The 22,318-nt window shown below is 60.4% G+C and overlaps 1 protein-coding gene across 1 annotated transcript in view; it reads left to right on the top strand.

Annotated features, from left to right (window-relative positions):
* The window catches only part of DSCAML1 (DS cell adhesion molecule like 1), a 112,655-nt gene that overhangs the window by 75,994 nt on the left and 14,343 nt on the right, over positions 1 to 22,318 (top strand). Inside the window, 14 exon segments of the mRNA XM_030021605.2 lie at positions 4,571 to 4,717; positions 6,082 to 6,360; positions 7,269 to 7,544; positions 8,119 to 8,415; positions 10,233 to 10,505; positions 13,841 to 14,119; positions 14,424 to 14,543; positions 14,684 to 14,706; positions 14,708 to 14,861; positions 19,905 to 20,104; positions 20,796 to 20,892; positions 21,005 to 21,133; positions 21,572 to 21,739; positions 21,927 to 21,997. Coding sequence (XP_029877465.1) covers positions 4,571 to 4,717; positions 6,082 to 6,360; positions 7,269 to 7,544; positions 8,119 to 8,415; positions 10,233 to 10,505; positions 13,841 to 14,119; positions 14,424 to 14,543; positions 14,684 to 14,706; positions 14,708 to 14,861; positions 19,905 to 20,104; positions 20,796 to 20,892; positions 21,005 to 21,133; positions 21,572 to 21,739; positions 21,927 to 21,997 — 2,513 coding nt within the window.

Raw genomic sequence — 22,318 nt, 5'->3', positions numbered from 1 at the left:
GAAAGCCCTTCAGGACTCCCCGACTTCCACCCCTCCTCTGCTCTTTCTCCCTCTGTGGCTCCGCAGCCCCCAGCAGCAGCAGGCAGGCCCGTGGCTGGCCTGCCTGCCTGGGCCTGCCCGTGCTCCTGCCCACGGCCGGCCGGCTGCTGTCAGTCGCGTTACAGCTGCCCACGAAACTTCAAGGTGGGACCATTTGGGCCGCTCTGCTGGCTCGGCTACGCGGGAGAGATGTGCTGCCTTTGAAAGGGCTGGGGAGCGGCGACTGCCTTACACCTCCCCTGGGATCCCGACTGCAGGCAAACACGTAAATAAATCTGTCAGATATCGTGCGGCTCTTATTAAATTTGCATTGGGCTTGAGTCGCGGCTCCTCTTTAACATCTCTGGGATGGCTGGCTGGCTCTTTAATCTCGGTGCCCAACCCGGGCCCCTTCTGCTTTCGGCATTTGCCGTGGCACGGAGCTGGGCTCAGCCTGCTGACATGAAAGGCAGCTCTGGTGTGCGGCCACCGCCTGCCAGCCCGCTCCCCTGCTCCGCATCCCCTGCCCCAGCTGGGCGCTGCGTCCCGGTGCTGGGGCCCTCTTGGAAATGGGGGTGCGTGCAATCCATCCGGAAGCTGGCACAGAGACGGGGGCAAGCGGTGCCGTGCCACGCCGTGCCATGCCATGGGGGTGGGCAGGAGGTTCCCCTCTGCCTGGGTTTGCTGGCCTGCCCCAGGGAGGCTCCTCGTCCCCGGGCAAGCCCCGTGCCGGGCCCGTGGCATCCTGGAACAGCAGCCGCAGCAGAAAAGCACAGTTACAGCAGCGGCGGAAAATCACAGGCTTTGTTCTTTGGGGCTTCCCCCTCCGTGCTTTCCTCCTGGGGAGGCATTTGTGACTTTAAATGTGGCCAGAAATAGCACCAACAGCTACTGGATTTGTCCGGGATGTCTTGGGATGCATACGCTCAAAGTATGGCTAATTCATAAATGCTGGCACCTATTGATTCTCTAGCAGTACCAAGGGAAAGTTATCTCATTAGTCTTATGAACTATAAAATGTGCTCTCTCCTGAAGCCCTGACCCCATTGTTTTTATAAATCTATGTTGGATAGAGCGGTAGCTAGTAACCTGTATCGACTGTAATTTTTCTCTTGAAATTGGAAGGCCCTTGGGACTGATGCTGAACTTTCAGGGCCACTACAGGCAGCTGGATGCTGGAGAGGATTTCGGTAACAGCGAGTACGTGTCTGCGTGTGTGTGCGTGCGCATAGGCAGCGAGAGACCCTCCCAACATTAGCCGTGCAGGAGAGCCCCCCTCTTGCCCTTGTGCTTTTCCCTGGCTGAGGGGCAAGCTCAGCTCCTGGGGGCTGGCAGGGCTCTTGGCTGCCCTGCTTCACTCTTGCAGGGCTGGGCAAGAGGCATGTGAGGGATTTGGCGAGGCGTTTCCAAAGGCAGCAGCTCAAGTCTAGCTGGAAGAGTTATTAGAGGCACATCGCTCCGATCTGGCCACGGATGTACTTAATCCTCTGCTTCCCGTAAAGCTTTTCCACCTCCTGGCAGGCACAAAGATCTGATTTTATTCGGCGACCTTCGACGTTAATCTCGCTAGCAAACTCGGCAATAAGTCACTTCGGTGAGGTCTCTGTCGGAGCCGTTTACATCAGTTATTGCCCTGCATCTCTCCCTTGAGCTAGTGCAATGCTCCTCAACGGAGTTATTTGCCCCCTTTTTTTGGGGGGGGGGGGAAAGCTGTGCTGTCAGGTTGCATAGACCTTCTGTTTCATGTAATGGCATCTTTAAAGCCATGGCTTGCAAAGGAACAAACACCTCCCACCGCTGCACGGTAGAGAGGTGTGGATACTAAAACCTGCAGGTTTTCTGCCCATGCCTTGTCTGGGCCTGATGCTCTGGCTCGAGCCCCATCCAGGAGCCTTGATTTCAGGCGCGCGGGCTGTAGAAGCTGGCGAGCTCCGGCAGGCTGGGGGTGGCTGAGGGCACTAGGTCCAGGCAGGGCTTAGTTTGCACTTCTGGTCAGCAATGTTCTCGCCCTGTGTCACTCTCCTTGTCATCTCCTGCTGTCCAGGCAGGAGCCCGAGGCTCTGCTCCCCTTTGCCTCGCCATACGCGGGAGTTTGGCTCTTGTGGGCCCTGCTGCTCCTGCCCCAGGTCCCGGGGTGGGGGGCATCCAGCACCGCAGCTTTCTGCTCCTCCGCTGGCTCCTTGCATGTTACTCGAGCTCCCGCAAAGCTTTGTTTCCAGAGGAGGAGCGCAGCGTGTCCACAGCCAGGGCTGCAGTTAACCGTGCACGGACGTGCGAGTGCGTGTGTGGGGAGGGGGAAGCCAGTTGGGGCTGCTGAGCACTTTGCAAAATACAGCCCCTGTTACCATGGAAACTGGCTCCCCCCGTCTCAAAGTCCAGCGCAGCCAATATTCTTCGCTTACTGGTTTGATGGGAGATGAAAAATTAACGTTTGATTTGCATGTTATTTCAGCTGCACTTGCGGGACCGCTCCCCCCTTCCCTTTTACGGAGCTTTGCACAAATCCCTTGGTGGCTCCAATCGGCGGCGCGGAGCACGAGACTCGCGCCACTGCGCATCTGGTCCCAGTTGCACACTGGTGCAGCGCACGTGCTGCCATGCTGGCGTTGCCGTGCTGCAGCGCAGAGGCAAGACTGCGCCTGAGGTTGTGGCTGGGGACCCCTCCAAGCAGGGACGGAGATGCGGGTCCCGCGGTGCCGCAGCAGCACGGAGCTGCGCAGGAGGCTTGCTGGAGGTATGGGGACGGCCACCATGGCACCCCGTGGGGCTGCCGGACGGCATTCCCACTGCTTCCAGGGAGAATCTGCGCAGGGCTACCAGCCCGGCGGTTGCCTGTGCCTGTGTTAACTGCAGCTAGGCTCGCTTTTTAGTAAGGTCGCTATTTCTTTGCCGTCTGTGTAGAGTCCCTAATACTCTCATATCAAGCAATTGAGTCAAACACGCATATCTAGCTAAGCTGCAGCTAGAACGGGACAGCGCCAGCAGAGCTTGGGGCTCCCATTGCCTTGGCTCGTGCTGGGGATGTGCTCCGGTCCCCTGAGTGAAGAGCCCTGTTTCCTGCCAGTCTGTCGCCTCAAGCGCTTGCAGGGCAAGGCTTCTGCGGTCCTGCCCTGGGAGCATGGAGCTGGGCTGTTCTGGGAGCGTGCGCCTCTAGTTCTGTATTCCGCTCATGGTTCTCCTGCGCTTACGGGCTCGACCACGGCACTTTCGTCCACCTAAATTGAGAATATCCAGGTGCTTCCAAGAGGTGCTGGAAGAACAAATAGTTGATTAGCCTCATCGACTGGCTCCTGTTTTTTTACCAGGCTCGGCGCAGGACTTGAAGGAGCCACTTGCAGCCGTTGCTGCTTTAAAGACTAGGTTTAAAGGTTTCAGCTCTGAACATTCAGCTTGACTAATTACCTTCTGCTTCTCTGCATTTGCTGTGTTCGGCAGGGGGTGGCTTGGCTGGCAACATGGTGCAGCTGAGCAGATGGACCACTGCGTCCCAGCTGAGGCTCGGTGGTGCCTGGTGCTGGAATAAACCCCAAAGGCCCCACGGAAACTGGGGTCAAAGGCTCGCCGTCACTGTTAGCACTGGCAGTGGGGCAGGGGAAAGGGGTTTCTGGGCGCACAGGGGAGCATCTCTCCAGTGCCTCTGCTTACCCTGCTCTCTGTGTAGCCACTAAATTGTGCTACAGTGCGGGTCTCTCTATTCATGTTAATTGCTGTTATTATTCAGGACAAATTATAGGGGTCAGGCTGCCTTCACGAGCAAGTCGAAAACTTCTTTCCCCGTGTGCACTGGCATGTGCCAGGCTCCAAAGCCTGCTGGCCGGAGGCGGCTGCTCCAGCAACGCTGCCCAGGGCTGTGCTGCCCTGCCATCCTCCTCCCAGGGCTCGCATATCACCTCAAGCCCTTATTTGTTTTCACATGCTTCGAAGTAAGTGAAGCTAATTATTAACTCAGCGGGACGGCTTCACTTTAAATTGCCGCGTTGCTATGCGGCGCAGAGCGACATGGCGGTGCGGTGGAGCATCGTGCCGGCGGAGCATTGTGCTGCGCACCCTCCTTGCCCTCTGCAGCGACTCCTCAGCCAGAGCTCATCGCACCGGGCTGCGGGCAGGTTCCCCCTAAATGTCGGGGAGCGCGGGCTCGTGTAAGGACACCCCGAGCCTGTCTTTGTGCCTGGGCGGGTGTGTTTGCCGCAGGATGAGTGCTGGAGGGAGGCAGGCTGCGCCCACAAACACGGGGGCTGCTGTTGCACACTCACGTGCTGCTGTTGCACACGTGAGGCTGCTCTGGCAAGCGCTGCTGCTCACCCGTTTTGGCCCGACTTTGCCAGCCTGCCTCAAACTTCAGCCCCTGAAGGATAAGCCAGAGACTGCACCCCAGTGCAATTGGGGCGCGGGGAGGCGGAGGGACCTGCTTTGCCTGTCTGGATCCTGCCCGCGGTGCCTGTGCCTGCCCAGAGCGCAGGGGCTCTGCCTGATCCAGGTGCCAAGAACCTGGGAGATGATGTGCTGGGTCGGGGCTGGCTCGCTCACCCTTCTCCTCTCTTTGTGTCTCCAGAAAATAGGTTTTTTATTACTTCTTACGGAGGTTTGTACATATCGGACGTGCAGAAGGAAGATGCCTTGTCCACCTACAGGTGTATCACCAAGCACAAATACAGCGGGGAGACACGGCAGAGCAACGGAGCCAGGCTCTCGGTCTCAGGTGAGCACGCGGCTGCCGGCGATGCTGGCGAGGGGGAGCCCTGCCTCGCAGACCCAGTGTGGCTCCTGCGCCCGTGAGGGTGTCCAGCCCTGCGTGCACGCCCGCTCCCCTGCCTGCCCGCCGCGGTGCCTGTCTTCCTGGGGTGCAGAGGGGAGCGATGGAGTCACTACCTCCCGCCCCCGCAGCGAGAGGACATCCCGGTCGGGGGGTAGGAGGGCCTGTCGGGGCTGCGCGGGGGGTTCGAGCCGCCTCGCGTGTGCCCCCTGAGCAGGCAGCCCCCCGGTGCTGTCCGCGGCGGGCGGCAGCGCTGCGCGGCACCCCGAGCGAGAGGCGATGGGGTGCAACGCGATGCGATGTGACAGCCCGCGATGTGAGCAGCCTGACGCGATGTGACGAACATGCAAGCGATACTGCAGCGGAGGCAGTGCAGTCCGTAGTGCCGGGTGTCTCGGGGCGCTCCCGGCTCCGCTGACTGCCCAAACTACTCTGCTCGGGAGGGAGTTCGCCTGACTCGCAGCCACGTCGCCGCTCCCGCCGCTCGGCTGCAGCGCGCCCGCTTTCTGCCATACGCTTTTTCCCGTCCTCAGGCATGCAGGCTCTGGCTCTCCCGCGCTAGCTCCTCAAATTAACCCCACAGAGGGCAGGGAAGGGGTCCGAGACGGCTGGGCTGGGGCTTGCCTGACCTTGCCCTAGCCTCTTAGAGACCTGAGGGTCCCATGTCCCACCTGTGGCCATCCTGCCGCACGGCCCCCGAGGAGTGCAGGCAGCCGCCGGGTAGATTATCCCCTCTCCATGCGGGTTCAATCTGGCCTGGTCCCTTCCCGGTCACTGTCATTATTTACACGTCATGGCGTTTTACTTCTGCTTGGGAGTAATGAAAGAGGTTTCTTTCCCCTGGAATTTAATTTCACGCCTGAGACTTAGTGATTAATTTTCTCCCTTCCTGCTGCCTGATGGGCCCCTTTGCTTGTAAATTTTGAAATGTGCCACAGAATTTGTGTATTTTGCACCAGTTAGGTGTCACCTTGAGTAACTCCTCCGGTGCGGAGTTTATTCGTCCCATCGGCTAGTAAGATGCGTTTCCCCCCCTGCCTCCCCGCAAGCCTGCTGCCCCGGTCACCGAGGGCTGTGCCTGTCATCTCGGATGGGACGGGCCACCCCCACCTGCCCTGGCCCTCTGCCCAGCAGAGGATGTGGCTGGCCTGCCGTGCTCCTGCCTGGCAGAGCTACCGGCTCACGGGGACAGGGAGAGCTGCTCTCTCCCGGCCGATGCTGAGGGGGCATGGTGGTCCCTGGTGTCCCTGTGGGGGGAAGCCTCACCTCCTCCTCCAAGCCACGTCAGCCTGTTTCCTCTCCAAACCCAGACCCGGCGGAGTCCATCCCCACGATGCTAGACAGCTTCCAGTCCAGGGAGGTGAAGGCGGGCCGGCTGGTGGAGCTGCCCTGCATTGCCTCAGGCTACCCCAACCCAGCCGTCCGGTGGATCAAGGACGGGCGCCCGCTCCCCGCCGACAGCCGCTGGACCAAGCGCATCACGGGCCTGACCATCAGCGACCTGCGCGTGGAGGACAGCGGGACCTACATCTGCGAGGTGACCAACACCTTCGGGTCCGCAGAGGTCACGGGAACCCTCACAGTCATAGGTGAGAGCCGGCGGGGAGGAGTGGGGCACAGTGGTGGGGAGGCTTCCGTCCTGCTGCCGCCTTAAATGTAAAGCCGTTATAAATATAAAGCCTTAAAGGTTTTGTACAGCCATATAAATTACAAGGCTTGTATTTCAGCGTGGTGCGTCGCACGCTGGAAGCCACCGTCTTGCGACGCAGCGTGTCCGATGTGGTGCTCAGAGTGCTTGCAGGAGGTTTATCATGCTGCAGCAGCGCATCTGCAGACGTCCCCTGATTTACCGCTTCAATTGGGGCAGGGAGAGGGGCCTCGGGAAAATTCAGAGCAGTACTGGGGGGATGTAAATTGCTGGATGGCGACGTCACTTTTCTGTTAGGTGCCTCTGTGCTTTGTTTTGTTGATTTACATAAAACAAGCTCCAGCCAAACAGTAAATACCATCTGGGCAGGCCTAGTATTTATCGCATGCTTTGTTCCTGGGGGTTCCTCCTGTCACCGGGATCCCGGCCGTACGGGAGCCACCGGGGCCAGTATGCACCATGCCTGCCTTACCTGGAGCAGTACTGCAGCGAGCACACCACCGACCAGGCACGGGCACCCTGCTGGGAGCGACCCTGGCACGTCCCCAGCTCAGCACTGTCCCCATCACGCTGACCATGTCTTCTTCCAGCTGTTCTGCCACCTCCCTGACAGTGCCCGCTCTGCCGGCACCCTGCTGGGGGCCCGGGGCTGACGCTAAAAGCAGGGGCTGTCAGCAGCGAGGACGGTGTGGGGGCCACCTGCCTTGTTGCGCGGTGACGTTTTACGTGTAGCGGGGCTGGCGCTTCCAGGGCCGGAACGGCAGCGAGAGTGCAGTAACGATGAGATGCCTCCTGCTGCGCTGCCCGGCACCGCCAACCCCTCGCCCGCTCTTGCCCTTTCTCACACAGACCCTCTGCGTGTGACCCTCACACCAAAGAAGCTCAAAACAGGCATCGGCAGCACCGTCATCCTCTCTTGTGCCCTCAGCGGGTCCCCTGAGTACGTCATTCGCTGGTACCGCAACACCGACCTCGTGGTGGTGGATGACTACATCTCCATCCGGGGGATCAGCAATGAGACCCTCCTCATCACAGCTGCGCAGAAGAGCCACTCTGGGGCCTACCAGTGCTTTGCCACCCGCAAGTCCCAGACGGCACAGGACTTCTCCATCATCATGCTGGAGGGTGAGCTGGCTTCCTTGGGACAGGGGCTTTCCTCTGCCCCTCTCCGAGCCGCCGCATCCCTGGGGTGCGCCGGGATGCTTTGTGCGTGGCTGGAGGGCAGCAAGACCTGCCGGGGTTGGGGGCTCCTGGGGCCAGACCTCTCCTAGCCCGCTTCCTGGGCGGTGCGGGCCCTCTGCAAGCAGCTCAGGGACACTGCACCGCTGGGATGGGGAAGGACCAAAATGAGGGTTCACTTGCCCGTCCCCAGCCCCTGGGGGCTGAGGCACCACCTTTCACCGGGTGTCCCCTCCCCGATCCAGATGGCTGGATGTTTGGACAAGGGATGGGCTCTGCCGAGCCAGGCGTCCCCTTGAGCCAATGTCTGTATCAACCAGTGTGCCCCCTCATCCCCTCTCGGCATCTCCCCGCTGCAGGGATGCAGGCATGGCCTTGCGCGTGTTGCCGACGAGGGCTCCTCTCCTGGCTGAGCTGGGGCTCCCACCCAGGTGGGAGCTCAAAGCCATCCCGCCAGCGGGTGACTGCTGCTGCCTGTGGCTGCTGCTCCCTGACCCCCCTTCCCCTGGGTGCCCCCCAGATGGGACCCCCCGCATCGTCTCCTCCTTCAGCGAGAAGGTGGTCAACCCCGGGGAGCAGTTCTCCCTGATGTGTGCCGCCAAGGGGGCCCCCCCGCCAACCGTCACCTGGGCACTGGACGACGAGCCCATCCCACGGGACAGTGGGCACCGCACCAACCAGTACACCATGTCGGACGGCACCACGGTCAGCCACATGAACGTGACGAGCCCGCAGATCAAGGACGGCGGCGTGTACCGGTGCACCGCGCGGAACTCGGTGGGCAGCGCCGAATACCAAGCGCGAATAAACGTAAGAGGTGCCTGTCTACTTTTAAATCTCAGAATAGGACTTTTACCGGGCTTTTGGTTTTATTCTGTTCCCCGGCCGATCGCTCCTGCTCACCTCTCCGTGCTCTTCCCAGCCGGACAGGTCTCCCTGGCTGCCCTGACCCCATTCCCCGAGCTCCCCGCTCCTGCCCCACTCGCTCACATGCCTGCCTGCAGGGCTGAGCCTCCCTGCCATTTAAAGCAAGGAGTTTAATGAACGGCAAAGCGGTCCTGTAGCCTTGGAGAGCTGGAGCTCGGCTTTGCAGGGGCAAAAGGGCACCGCTCTCCCCGTTAGGGTCCGCCCTCACCCTGCCAAGCCCCTGCCTTGGGGTCTGCGGAGCATCGGCAAACACCTTCCCAAGGGACTCTGTGCACGGGGAAGGTGGTGGCGGGCCCAGAAGCATCCCAGGCCCCCCGTGCTCTCCCAGCCACCCCCTGGTCCCAGTGGGAGCCCGGCTCCCTGGCAGCAAATGCGCCTGCTGGCACAGGGACCTATGTGGCAAACGCCGACAAGGCAGCACGTGAAATTGTGGAAAACGAGCTTTGATTTGTCACGTCTGTATTTTCTTTGTCTGCTAAAAGCCATGGCCGCGTTAATTGCCGTGTTATTACGGCTGGAGCGTGTCGCTCGGTGCATTACAGGGAGCGCTTTCAGGCACAGGGTACGGTATAAGCCCCTGCCCGTTAATAATCACCAATTAAAGCTCACAGGCTTCCAGGTGGGAGCAAGATAAGAGACAAGGTAGCATTTATTTGTCTGCTGAGAAAGAGGGTTTAAGGGCTGTGTTTGTCTGTGTCTCAGGTTTGAAATGGATCTAGTGGCTTTTTGGCTGGGATCCCAGGAGAGTCTGAATTTTGCTGCCGCTTACTGCTACATTTGGAGCAAGTTCATCCCTCAGCCATGAGAAGCCGGAGCTTATCCCGAGCGTCTGTTAAGCTGTTATCCTGCTACGCCCTTAGGACGAGGAGTCAAGATAGGGTTAATCTTTAGATTAGTTTGCTATTTTATGCAGTGGCCAGGAGTACAATGTAATTATTGATGCATGAAACCTCTCATTGAAATACTCACCTGCAGCGTTCTCCCAGTCCTTAAGCCAGCACAAGAGCCAGCCAGAAAATGGTGACTGGCTTTTCAGCCCTACTCAGGTTGCCAGCAGGAGGCTCAGAAAGGTGTATTTTAGGGGAGGTGAAATGCGTTCGCCAATGGAAGTCAGGTTCCCGTAGCAGGTCTTGTCGAGGATGTTTGGCACAATACAGGCAGCTTCCTTCTCCTAAGAGAGGCAGAGAGCGGCTGTGACCATGGGGGAGCGCTCCCCATCTCTTCTACAGCTCCTGCGGCCGCAGGCGCTGCTGGAGGAGCTGTGGTGGAGGTGCGCTGGGCGGCCACGGTTCCCATCGCAGAAACACGCTGTGCTTCCAGACGCCATCCAACCTCCTCTGATGAGCAGCAGCGGTGTCTGCGGGCTCAGCTTCCCCAGCACTGAAGCTGCACCTGCAAAACCGGGGTGGGATTTGCTGAAGTGCGGCTGTGATGGAGGACCGCGGCCCCCGTTGGTAGCTGCGCTGTTGTGGGCGTGCGCCAGTAGCTCTAGCTGGAGGTTGCAGCCGATGAGTGGCTGTCCCCACACACGCTCAGAGAGGAGCCCGTGCCTGCTCCTCGCCCAAACCCGGGCTGGGTCCCAACTGCTCTGGTTACCTCCTTGGCCTGTGAAGCTCGCTCGCTCTGAAATAGCAGCAGATCTCCATGCAACCAAACTGCACTTCGGAATTAACCTAGCCTGCCTCTTCCTTCCTCCTGAATATGTAGGTCCCCCGAGCATCCGAGCAATGAAGAACATAACGGCAGTAGCGGGTAGGGACACTTTCATCAACTGCAGGGTGATCGGGTACCCGTATTACTCCATCAAGTGGTACAAGGACTCTTTGCTGCTGCCCGATAACCACCGGCAAGTGGTCTTTGAAAACGGGACTCTTAAGCTGATGGACGTCCAGAAAGGCATGGATGAAGGAGAGTATCTTTGCAGCGTGCTGATCCAGCCCCAGCTGTCCATCAGCCAGAGCGTCCACGTCACGGTGAAAGGTAAGCGGGTGGAGAGGCTTTCCCCGGATCAGACGCGCTGGGGACATCTCTCCTGCGGGACAGAGGCGGAGCAGCATCGCGCAGGGGTCTCCGTGGCCAGGCGGTGGCCATGCTCCACAAACGCTGTGCCGATGGGAGCTCAGCTCCCACCACAGCAGCCCTCGGGAGTCGGCTCAGCTCCTGCTGGAGCGGCTACCTGGTCCTGCCTGCGCGCCTGCCGCTGCCCCGAGCCACACCGTATCCATTTCCCGTTACAAGTGATGGAGCAAGGATTTACGGTGTAAACATAACGTATTAAACCATCTAACCTTTGCTCGGATCGCCTTCACCGATGTTTTTCTCTGTGTGTTAGCTTTTAAAAAAATAATACTCTCGGTCTTCCGAGCGCACAGAACATCTTAAAAGCTTCTCCAGGCCATCAATTATTCAGCCCCATTGAGGGAGCTATCAGTCCTAATGAATTGAGCCGGATGCATTCCCTCCCAGTGACTCGCCGAGATTGTGCTGCCAGCGTGCAGTGCTCCCGTATCTCCCGTCCTCAGAGTTGTCGGGTCGTCTCTGCCCGTCGCCAGCTCGGTGTTTGCAGTAAATCATTTAGACAAACACAGCCGCGCTGGGGACGGAGCTGGCCAATTGTCTTTCTCCGTCTCACCCAGCAGGGTATTTATGGACTGGATTTTACTCTGATCCCCCTCCCTCCCCGCCCATCCACCATTTTCTTATTAGGAATCAGGTTAGCAAGAGAGTGCACCAAGCTGATTATAGATGCTACGGCTTGATTAGCAAATGCTCTTCTCCAAGGCTTTGTAAAGGGAAGAGTAGGCTGCGGATAACCCATCGGAGGGTGGCGTGGGGAGGACTTCTCTCCCCTCAGGTCTGCAATGGAGGGCATGGCCAGCCCTGCTTTCCTCACCTTATATGAAATCCCCATCTGTGTGGGAGCCCCAGGGCTTGAAGAGAGGCTGGAGTTGAGTAAACGCTGGTCTTCTACTGGGATGAATGGGACAGGCGGGGCTGGTGTGGAGAGAGCATCTGTAGGGGTGTATGCATGTGAAGTTAAATAACGGGCTTTGCTTTTTGTCCGTCGCTGCGACGTGCCATCAGCGGATGCTGGATGCTGAAGTTCAGCCGAAGATCCGTATATTCTGGGAAGCTACCGCTAGCGAACCCTTCCAAATCTGAATTTACTGCCTTGATTAGTGGCCGGTGACAGGCCAAGGAAGGCGAGCGGGTGCAAGTGCTGTGCGGGCCGGCGGCACGCCGCTCTGCCGTGGCCAGACGTCTTCATTCCGCCTGCAAGTGCGGCTGCTGGAGATTTACACCCGGCTCCGCTTGCTGGATTCCTTGTTTGCTCCGGCCATCAGATAAAAGGTCTGCGGAAAAGAATTGCAAAGGCCCTAGGAGACAGTCAGAGCTAGCTCCGCGGAGCGGAGTGAATAAATATAACTGCACAGAGCAAGGAGCACAGGATGGCGTGGAGCACCGTAAAGCTTTTATTGCCACAAGCGCCTGGCGCCCACATTAAGTGCCACAAGTGAGTTATGCAGGTCTTTCTGAGCACGCGGTAGTAAAAGCTTTACAGTTCCCCTCCGGCGCCGCTCCCCTGGGGAGCAGGGATGTGCCAGCAGCCCCCAGCCCTGCTCGCGAGGCATTGCCCCCAGCCACGCTCCCCGTCTTGTGTTGAGGGAAATTCCCGCCCGGGTTTAGCTGCTGCTGCTTAGCCTGGGGACCCCAGGTCCCCCAGGTCCCAGCTTCAAACCTCCCTTTAGCTCCTCAGTGCTGCTGCGGCTGCCCGGGGATGCTGCCAGGGCCTCTCCTCTGGGCTTCCCCGACAGCGCAATCCGAGCACCTGGCCTCCTCCAAGGTGCCCTGAGAGCTCATTAATCCTGCAGACATCTTGGAACGTTTTCATTCATCACGTGCAGGTTTGGTGCTGGCCGGGGGCTCTGCTTGTGTGCCTGCGGCGATTCGGGGAGCGCGGTGCCGACGCCGGCTACACCTGCTCCACAGCCGGCAGCGCCGGGGCACCGTCGGGGCGACGTTTCACCCCGCGGGAAGGCAGAGACTGTTCGCTGGGGCTCCCCTCCGGAGCTGAGCTGCTGGGCAGGGCTCTGCGGCGGGTGCCGTGGGCAGGGAGACCCTCGCACGGTGCCCTGGGCTGCGGCCGCGTGGCCGGCTCCTGCTGCGGCTGCGCCCGAGAGCCTGGAATCCCTGGAGAAAGGAGAATTGCAGGGGGAAGCAAACTGGGAAGGAGAGGCGAGTTGCGGGTTCCGGTTGTGGGGAGCTGGAGCAGGGAGAGCTCTTCTGTCGAGGGAGCCTGTCCTTTTCCTGGCAGCTCGGAGGCGGCCAGTGGGGCGTGTTTGGAGAGGCGCGGATCCACAAGCCCATCCCAGCTCTGCAATAGACTGCGGTGCATTCCCAATTAATTATTCATTAATTATGGAAAACAGGCAGTGCTGGTTCCATGGCTCTGGCAGCTGGAGCCACGTCGCTGGAGCCGGCAAAGGGGCAGGCCAGCCCTGCCCGCACCTGCCGGCCGGCCGGCCGGCCTGCCTGCCTGCTGGCAGCGGCTCACAGCCCAGGGGGGTGGTGAGCAGCCCCCCGCTTGCCCGCTGCTCCGCAGAGCTGCCGGGCCAGGGCAGGCGGAGGGGCAGAGACCTTTGCGATGCACGGGGTAGAGGTGGGAGCCCAGGGAGGTGCGTGGTGGGGCGGGGAACCGCTCCTGCGCCTGTACGAGGGCAGCTTATTTCTGCCGAGGGGACGATTGGCAGCCTGCTAATTTAATTATGGAGGCTGCAGAAAGAGGATCTCATCTACCAGGTGCTGAGCCTTGTTAAGCTAATTGTCTCCCTCTCTCTGCTTTCTTCCCCCCTCCCACATTGCTAGAGATGCTGCTGCGGTTGCCTAATTAAGTTATCCGAAAGATAATGGCTGGTTCTGAATCCAGTGCCTTTAAGAAAAGCATCCATCTAATGATCGCTTTTCTGCGAGCAGATAAATGCTGAGGCAGAATTTTGGCTGGCACGTGCAGGGCGGGCGGCTGGGGCTTTCCCCAGAGCGGGGCCTGCTCTGCTTGGGAGGTCGGCGTTTCTCCGTCCCGCTCTCAGCGTGGTGGCCCTGCCAGGTGGGAGAAGTCTTCTGCTGTTCTCTGCTCGGCGGCACCTTCCACTCTCCCCTGGCCATGTTACTGGTGGGAGCAAAAGCCAGCCTTAGTTTCTGGGCTGCTTTTCCTCCCGGGGCAGCATCTCTGCCGAGCCCCGCTGCGTCCCGTCCCCGCTGGAGGAAGGCTTTTCCTGGACGGGCTCTCCAGCATGCTCTGCCTCTCCCTTTGACAGTCCCTCCGCTGATCCAGCCCTTCGAGTTCCCACCAGCCTCCATCGGGCAGCTCCTCTACATCCCCTGCGTGGTCTCCTCCGGGGACATGCCGATCCACATCACCTGGAGGAAGGACGGGCACGTCATCCTCTCCGGCTCTGGAGTCACCATCGAGAGCAAGGAGTTCATGAGCTCCCTGCAGATCTCCAGCGTCTCCCTCAAGCACAACGGCAACTACACCTGCATCGCCAGCAACGATGCCGCCACGGTCAGCCGGGAGCGGCAGCTCATCGTGCGGGGTGAGCACCACGGGGCCGAGCCAGCCGCACGCACAGCCCAGCCTCGTCCCCAATGCCGCTGCCGCGTCGGGCTCGGGAGGGTGCACGGTGACGGAGGGGTAGCACGGCATGGAACAGAGATAAGTTACGAGGCTGGAGGAAGATAACGCTCTTCCCTGGTTGTGGGAGTGGCGCAGAAACAGGCAGGGAGGGTGAGGAGCAGGGCTGAGCCCAGGCACCCACATGCCCGCAGGCAGGGAGGAGTCGCAAGGAGCTGTGATGGGGTTTTTGCTACAGTGACCATCTTTTCTCTCCGATTGCTCAGTGCCTCCTCGTTTTGTGGTCCAACCCAACAACCAAGATGGCATTTACGGTAAAGCCGGGGTGCTGAATTGCTCCGTTGACGGGTACCCCCCTCCGAAAGTCATGTGGAAACACGCAAAAGGTAGGGGTGAGGCACGGCAGCGTGTGGGGACCTCCGTGTGGGCGGGGGCGAGTCCCCTTTCGGCATGGTCGCCCCAGCACCGAGCCTCACAAGCGCTCCTCTGCCTTGTCTGAGCTCTGTGTCTCTGTGTTGCCTCGTAGGAAGCGGCAACCCCCAGCAGTACCCACCCCATACCCCTCACGGGCCGCATCCAGATCCTGCCCAACAGCTCCCTGCTCATCCGCCATGTGCTGGAGGAGGACATTGGCTACTACCTCTGCCAGGCCAGCAACGGGGTGGGCACAGACATCAGCAAGTCCATGTTTCTCACCGTGAAGAGTAAGTAGCCAGGGCCATGGCGTGACAGTGGCGAGGGGCCGGGGACCTGCTCCTGGCACGGCTGCAGCGGTGGCCGGGGGGAGCAGAGGCAGGCTCCCACCCTGCGCGCCGGTAAAGGCGACTGTGGCTGTGGGGTGGGTGCTTCTCAGCAGACCCTGCTCTGGCACGGCCCCCTCCTCCATGTGGTGGGTTCCCACCGCGCCAGCCTGGCTCTGCCCTCGGCACCGTGCATCCCCATGATCGATGCGAGGGGCACGGGGAGGGCGTTGATTCCCTTCCTCCAGGGACCCGCTTTCCTTTTGCTATTAAACGCGCTTTGTCCTTAATAAAACTGAGCAATCGATCTACATCATACAGGAGGAAAGGAAATAGCTGGGCTAATTTGACAGGGATGGGCCGGGAAGTGTTGTTAGACACCGTGTTTGAACTGCGCTTATTATTGGATTCCTCTCCTGTTGCTATCAACAGAATGCAGAATCTCCAGCTCCTCTTTATTTATTTTGATCGTTGCTGCCGTGAGCATTCAAATCTCAAAAAGGAGGTGGTGGAGGGGGGACCAGCCCCGTCACGGTCGCTCCTGCGGCCTCCTGCGGCCGCTCCCGCCTGTCTCCTGAGCGGGGCTTCGCTCAGCAGGGCTGAACTCTGCCCTGCCCGCGCCGAGCGGACGAGGCAGTGAGGACGCTGGCTGCCTGCCTCGTGCCGGCAGCGATGGAGGTTGCAGGCTGAGCCGCGGGAGCCACTGCCACCCTGCCTGTGTCCTGGGCAGGGTGCTGCCAGGCAGAGGGGATGCGCAGCCCTCCCCGGGGAACCACCGTGTCCTGGCGAGGGTCTCGCGCCGGGGGAATTGCCCGGGACGAGACAAGGAGAGAGCGGCTCTGGCTCGGGCAGCCCCCTTGCTGCCTCCCCTCCCCAGCCAAGCACTTTATTTTCTGGCATCGGCAGGCGTTTCTCTCGGGGCTTCTCCCCTCCACAGCCAGCCTCTGCTTTCCTGGGTTGCTGCTCCCCTCCCTGTCAGCTGTTTAATTTCTCCCGCTGACTGATGAATCAAAATGAGCGACTTCAAACAACGCACTTCAATAAGGCACAGGTACAAAGTCGAGGCGATTAATCCCGAGTGAGCGTGCAGAAGTCTCGGAGCCTGAACTGTTGCCTTGTCCCTGCTATCTGCTGTAATTGCATCCCAGGACAGGTTGCTTGCTGACTTGAATAGCACATAACCTTATTATGCATGTGCCTCTACATTTCCCGGAGACCTCGCAGCCTTTGAAAAGGTTTGGATGAATAGGTAGACGGAGCACCACAGCCAATTAAGCATTATGCGGGGCTCTTTGTTTTGTTTCATTTTGGGGTTTTTGTTTGTTTAGTGAAATGTCAGGCCAATTAAAGTGAGATCAGCGCCGGCTTTCCTTGAAAGTCAGGCCACCGCGGACGAAGTTAAATGAAAGTTAATCAGAGCCCAAACAAAGCGTGCTGGTGGTCAGCAGGGGAGAGGGGAGCGGCCGTGGCAGCCAGCCTGCAGCCACACATCCCCTTCCCCGATGCCACAGCGATGGGCTCTGGGGGGCAAGCCGAGACAGCCAGGTAACGCATCAGACAAGCGTCTGCAGACCCGCCAGTGCCGGAAGGAGCTGGCCGCTGCTTTTGGCAGCCGGTGGGCAAGGAAAGCAGCCCAGCTTTGCTTGTACCAGCCTGGGAGTGTAACCCTCGGGGCCCTGGCCGTGCCCGGCCCTTGCCAGCGGTGCAGCCTGTGGGGCTGGGGCTTTCCCGTCCCGGGGTGCCCATGCCATGCTGCTCCGCTCAACCCGCAGCGCAGGCGTGTGTCTGGATGGAGGCGGCAGCTTGCTGCCTTGCCACGGTGGCGTGTCCTTCCCTGCTTTGAAAAGAAGCTCGTTAGCGTCCGCTCAGGGGTACTGCAGAGCGGAAGGCAGCGAATGCAGGAGGACGGGAGCGTGCACCCGGGGGGACGGCTCACTGGGCTGAGCGCAGGTGAGGAGACCACCAGCGCGTGATAAATGCCATTTAGCACATGGCTGCATGCCTCCCCGGGTGTCGAGAGCAGAGCGTGCGGGATGGAGGGCGTCGCGTCCTCAGGGGGGTCCTGTGGGCTGTACCGGGGCTGCTGGAGTGGCGGCAGCACGGTGGGCAGTGCTCGCTGGAGGGGGGGCTCCTCTGCTCAGTCCTCCCTGGCATCACGATGCTGGGGAGAGTGGGTCCGGCGGGGGGTGCTGGGAGAGGGGCAGCTGCCCGCACATCGTGGGCACAGGCGCATTTGGAAGTTCCCTGCCGCACGGCAAGAGCGTAACTGATTGCTTCCATGCAATTTGAATTAATCTCATGCTTCAGGTGAAACTCAGCTAATCAGTGGAGAAAGGAAGCTGAAACGGGTGCAATCAAATTAACATCACAGAGCTGGCTCCAAACAAGAAGGAGGGGGGCGAGGGAGGCAGGCACAGCCCTTGTCACCCTTGTCATTCAGTTGTCAGCAGCAGGCCGCGAAGCGGCTCGTGCCCCAGCCTGGCGCGGGATGCCAGAGCGTGTCGGGGGCTGTCGACTCCCTTTGTAGCCAGTCTTATCTCTGCCCAGCAAGCGGGACAAGCCTCTTGTCGAGGCCTTGTTAACAAGGCCCATGGGCACCAGCGGAGCGCGGCAGCAGTGCAGGGAGGATGGGTGGGCGCAGAAAGCGTCGGAGGCAAGCTCTCCTCAAGGGAAGCCCGTCCGCACAGCAGCGCTGATCCGGGGCTCTGGCTGATGCTCTGGCGGGCAGGAACCAGCCTTACTGAGGTTGCTGCACCTGAGGAGGGGGCCGTGGGCTGGCTAGGAGCAGCCCCCAGCAGCCCTCAGAGGGTCCCATGGCCAGTCCCGAGCGATGCTGCCCCCCTGCACGCGGCAGGGCAGGTGTTGGGTACCGGCATGCAAGTGGTGCTGTCTCTGCGCCCCGGTCTGTGCTGTCTGCACGGCTGGTTGGGGTTTTCTTTTGGTTTGTTTTGCTGCTTCCCCAACTCTGGACTGCGTGCCGCTCTCCTGGGACCCCAGCAATTGAGAGAAGTTGATATGTTTACATCCAAGGAGCTGCTCTTAATCAGACATCAATAAGTGCATTTCAGCGAAGCAGAGCCTGAAACGGAGCTCCTCTCCCGGGGCCGCCGCTCGCCAGGAAGGGGACTGGTGCCTCCACAGCTGCTGCAGCCCTGCGGGGCTGTCCTGCCCCTGCGGCCACACGTGCCCACTGTGCTGCACCGGCCTCCGGCCCGGGCTAAACAAAGGCTGAACGCAGGGAAGCACCTTCCTGTGCCCCCGCCTGCCAAATGGCAGGGTGGCCTCTCGATGGCTTTCCCGTGGCAGGAACTGGGGACAGCAGGCAGGAGCCCGGCAAGGGCTGCCGTAGTGCCAGAACTGAGTGCCGAGCCCCTAACCTGGCTGTGGGTGCCCTTATGCCGTGCTGTGCACGTTCGGAGCCAGAGTGGCGGTCAGCCCCGGGTCTGGGGTAGGCGTAAGAGCCCCCGGCCGTCCCTGTGCTCTGCCTTTGCCCCGGCAGGATGCAGGAGGCTGGGGCTCGGCCGGCCCTTCCCACACCTGCCCCTCTCCCCGGCATAGCCCTGGCGTCGGGGCCGGAGGAAGACGGGTGTGCAGCTGGGGACGGGGCAGAGCTAGAAGACTTGCTCTGTTTCTGGTAGCTCTCGGTTTCCCCTGCCCTGGACTGCAGGTCCAGCAGCAATGCACCACAGCTCCCAGCCTGGCCCCAACATCCCCGCTCTTTGCCGCATCCTCATGCCGGCTCACCGGCGGCCGTGCTCTCCTCGGGGCAGGGTTACCATGGGGCACTGCCAGCGGGTGCCAGGCGGGCACCGCTCTGTCCCAGCCGCGTGGGCCCCTGCCCCGCACCCCGCGAATACCGGCAGCTCAGGAGGAAAGGTTTCCTTAGCTGTTAATTGAATTACATTGCCACGGAAAGCCGAGAAGTCGTAGCTCATTAGATCCTCTTGTGTCCCATTATAACAGTGTGTGTTGCCTTTGCGGATTGTCATTATCATATATTACTGCGGGACTCAGCAGTGCTGTTTGTTTATGCATTACATTTTTTTCTGCTTACCCAGGCTGCCCTCGTCCCCCCAGCCCGTTTCTCCTGCGTGGTGCGTGCCGCGGCCGGCTTGCCGCACGGCGGCACCAGGGCGGCGCGAGGGCTTGGCTCTTGGAGCGGCGAGGCTGCGAAAGAAGGAGCCCGACAGGGCTTGTTACGGCAGCCCCTTGCAGCAAGGAGAAGCGCTTCGGCAGAGGCTGCTGCAGCGCTCGGGGACGGGCTGGCGTGCCTGCCCTCCTCCGCAGCAGTGCCGCTGCCAGGCCAGCGGCCCAAGCGCCCGGACGGGAGGCAACAGCTTCATGCCAGGGCTGTGGGCGCTCGCTAGCGGCAAGAGGGACTGGCCGTGCTGTCCCAAGGGCCATCCTTGACTGTGCTGCAGCCACTGCTCGGGCAGCACCAGGATGTGCCTGCGCTGGGTGCTGCAGCCTGGTCGGGCGGTGGGTGCGGCGTGAGGCCTCTCCACCATCCTCGTTTGCATATTGGGGTGGCTATGGAAAGGAAAAAAAACTCTCCGGCATCTGCAATGCAAAGGCAGCCTTGCTGATGTGAAATCGCACTCTATATTCTGCCCAGGTTTATACGAGTGAATTATGCAAATCTGTGATGGAAAACATTCTTCCTCTCATCCTCGGGAGTGTAAAACCTTAGTCAATAATTCATACCCGCACGTCTCCGACTGGAGGCTTTCTCTTCATTATAGTGTGCGCTTGGTTATTTGTCTTTCACGTTTTATTGTCTACCCCGGTGTAATGCTATGCATTATAAAATTTATCTGCTTCATTATTTTATGATCCCGAGCTGTATAATGCAGCGAGACGATTCCGCTTCGGGCTGCGTGGCCTCTTGGTGAGACCCGCATCCGCCGCCTCCCCAGTGGGGTCTGGGGGCTGTGCCGGGGCCGGGCAGCCACAGGCGGCACCTGGCCGTCCCCCGGGGGGCACGGGTGACCCCCTGCCTCCCTGCAGTCCCAGCCATGATCACCTCCCACCCCAACACCACGATCGCCATCAAGGGGCAGACCAAGGAGCTGAACTGCACCGCCCGGGGCGAGCGGCCCATCATCATCCGCTGGGAGAAGGGCGACACCGTCATTGACCCTGACCGCAACATGCGCTACGCCATCACCACCAAGGACAACGGCGACGAGGTCATCTCCACCCTCAAGGTGAGGAGGGGTAGGGGTCTTGCACCCACCTGGGCTGCCGGGTGTCTCGCTCGGGTGATGGAGGCGGGCAGGCGGCACAAGGGGGTGCCCGGGGAGGGTGGCGGTGGTCCCCGGCGGGCGTCGCGGAGGCTGGTGCTGCGGCTGGGCTCCCAGGGTGCCAAAATCAAGTCCAGCGGGGAGGGATGTCCGAAGACCCACCGGAGGGTTCGCGCCTCCAGCCAGCAGCACCGTGTGCCGGCTGCGTCTGCCCCGGCCCCAGCACGCTGCGGTGCAGCCAGGCGAAGCACCTGGCCGGCGCCTGGACTTTTACAACCAGTGTAAGTGTTAGCGCTGCCCTGGGCCCGCGCGAGGAAACAGCCAGGCTCCCAATTTTAATTACACCAATTAAAAAACAGCCGCCGTCTGCTTGCCGTGACAAGCCCCTGGATTTTGCAATAAATCTCAGCTGCCTGTACAACGGGTTCTGGTCGCAAAGGTGTTTTGCAGCACCAGGGACAACTCAAAGAACAAATTCTCAGCACGGACCTGAGCCGGGGGACTGGGGCTTTGGGGGGTGACCTGCCTCCACGGGCACAGCTCCTACCGGGGCCGGTGGTGGGAGCAGGCTGCGATACCGGGGGAAGGCAGGGGCATGGTGCTCAGGGTAGGTCAGTCTGAACTGGCTCCTCTTCTCTCCCTGACATGTTCATAGCTGAAACCGGCTGACCGCGGGGACTCGGTCTTCTTCTCCTGTCACGCCATCAACTCCTATGGCGAGGACAGAGGTTTGATCCAGCTCACCGTCCAAGGTACTCGTTCCCCTGCACACGAGCCCTGGGGCACAAAGCCTCGCTGCGAGGGTCCCCCACTCCCGGGGGGCTTCTCTCCCTGTCGTCCCTAACCTGCTCATGTGTCCCCAAGAGCCCCCTGACCCGCCGGAGCTGGAGATCCGTGAGGTGAAAGCCCGGAGTATGAATTTGCGATGGACGCAGCGGTTTGACGGCAACAGCATCATCACCGGCTTCGATATCGAGTACAAGAACAAGTCGGGTAGGTGATGGCCGACTTCCCCTCCCCTCCCCGTGCCGCCACGGCCCCCGGCAAGTGGCGGGGCTGGGGGGCTGCTCCGTGGCCACCATGGCCCCGGGCCAGGCTGTGTGGGCAGGTGCGGAGCTGCCCTGGCAGCGCCTCCAAGGGAATATTCTGCATCTCGGTTCCTTTGATGAAGAAAGGAGAGAGGAGCATTAATGAAATATGTTAATTTCTGTTGGATGGGCGCATTTGAAAGGGAATATTAAAAGAGACAATATTTGCGAAAAGCCGAACCCAGGCGGCACAACAGCGAGGAGGGGGGAAGCGGCACCCCTTTGCGGGGTCCGGGGACGAAAGCCAGAGGTGCCTGGGGACTTCACCTGCCTGAGCACGGCCCCCTTGGTACTGCGGGCCCTGGGATGGGATTCAGGTGCTGACCCTCCACCGCTTTTCCAGATTCCTGGGATTTTAAGCAGTCTACACGCAACATCTCTCCCACCATCAACCAGGCGAACATTGTGGACCTCCACCCAGCCTCTGTGTACAGCATCCGCATGTACTCCTTCAACAAGATCGGGCGCAGCGAGCCGAGCAAGGAGCTCACCATCAGCACGGAGGAAGCAGGTGCCGCTCCCGGCTCGCGGCACAGGCGCTGGGGCCGGAGGGCAGGGGCAGCCACAGGCAGCGGGGGGCTGTCACCTTGAGTGAAGCTGGCTGCGAGAGAGCTCTCTTAAAGCCGCGTATTTTCCCGACGAGGCGGTCCTTTCCCTGATGCTTCTCAACATGTTCTTTTGGGTCTATTTCTCCACAGCTCCCGATGGACCTCCGATGGATGTCACCTTGCAGCCAATGACATCGCAGAGCATCCAGGTTACCTGGAAGGTGAGCGGGGCCAGGGTGGCACGTGGGCTTTGCCACGGGGGCTTGGGCAGCGCCAAACACCGTCCTGAGCCTCTGTGGCAGCAGCTTGTCCTGGGACCCAGCATTCCATCAGCAGCCCGAGTGCCAGGAAGAACTTCCCAGGCAAAATGAAAACCTGACGGCTGGGTGCAGAGCTCGGCTGCGTCATGTGGGGTCCTTATTAATCATGTTTTATAACAAGCTCATTATCTCATAGGATGTCCGTGGGGGGTCATGGGAGAGAGAGGATAAATATGTAAAAACCGAGACGCTGGGTTGCAAAGGGCTTGAGCGAAGATCAAT

This window comes from Aquila chrysaetos, chromosome 8, assembly GCF_900496995.4.
Source record: "Aquila chrysaetos chrysaetos chromosome 8, bAquChr1.4, whole genome shotgun sequence".
Taxonomy (NCBI): Eukaryota; Metazoa; Chordata; class Aves; order Accipitriformes; family Accipitridae; genus Aquila; species Aquila chrysaetos.
Note: the sequence above shows the minus strand (reverse complement) of the source record. Positions and strands in the feature narration are given on the sequence as shown.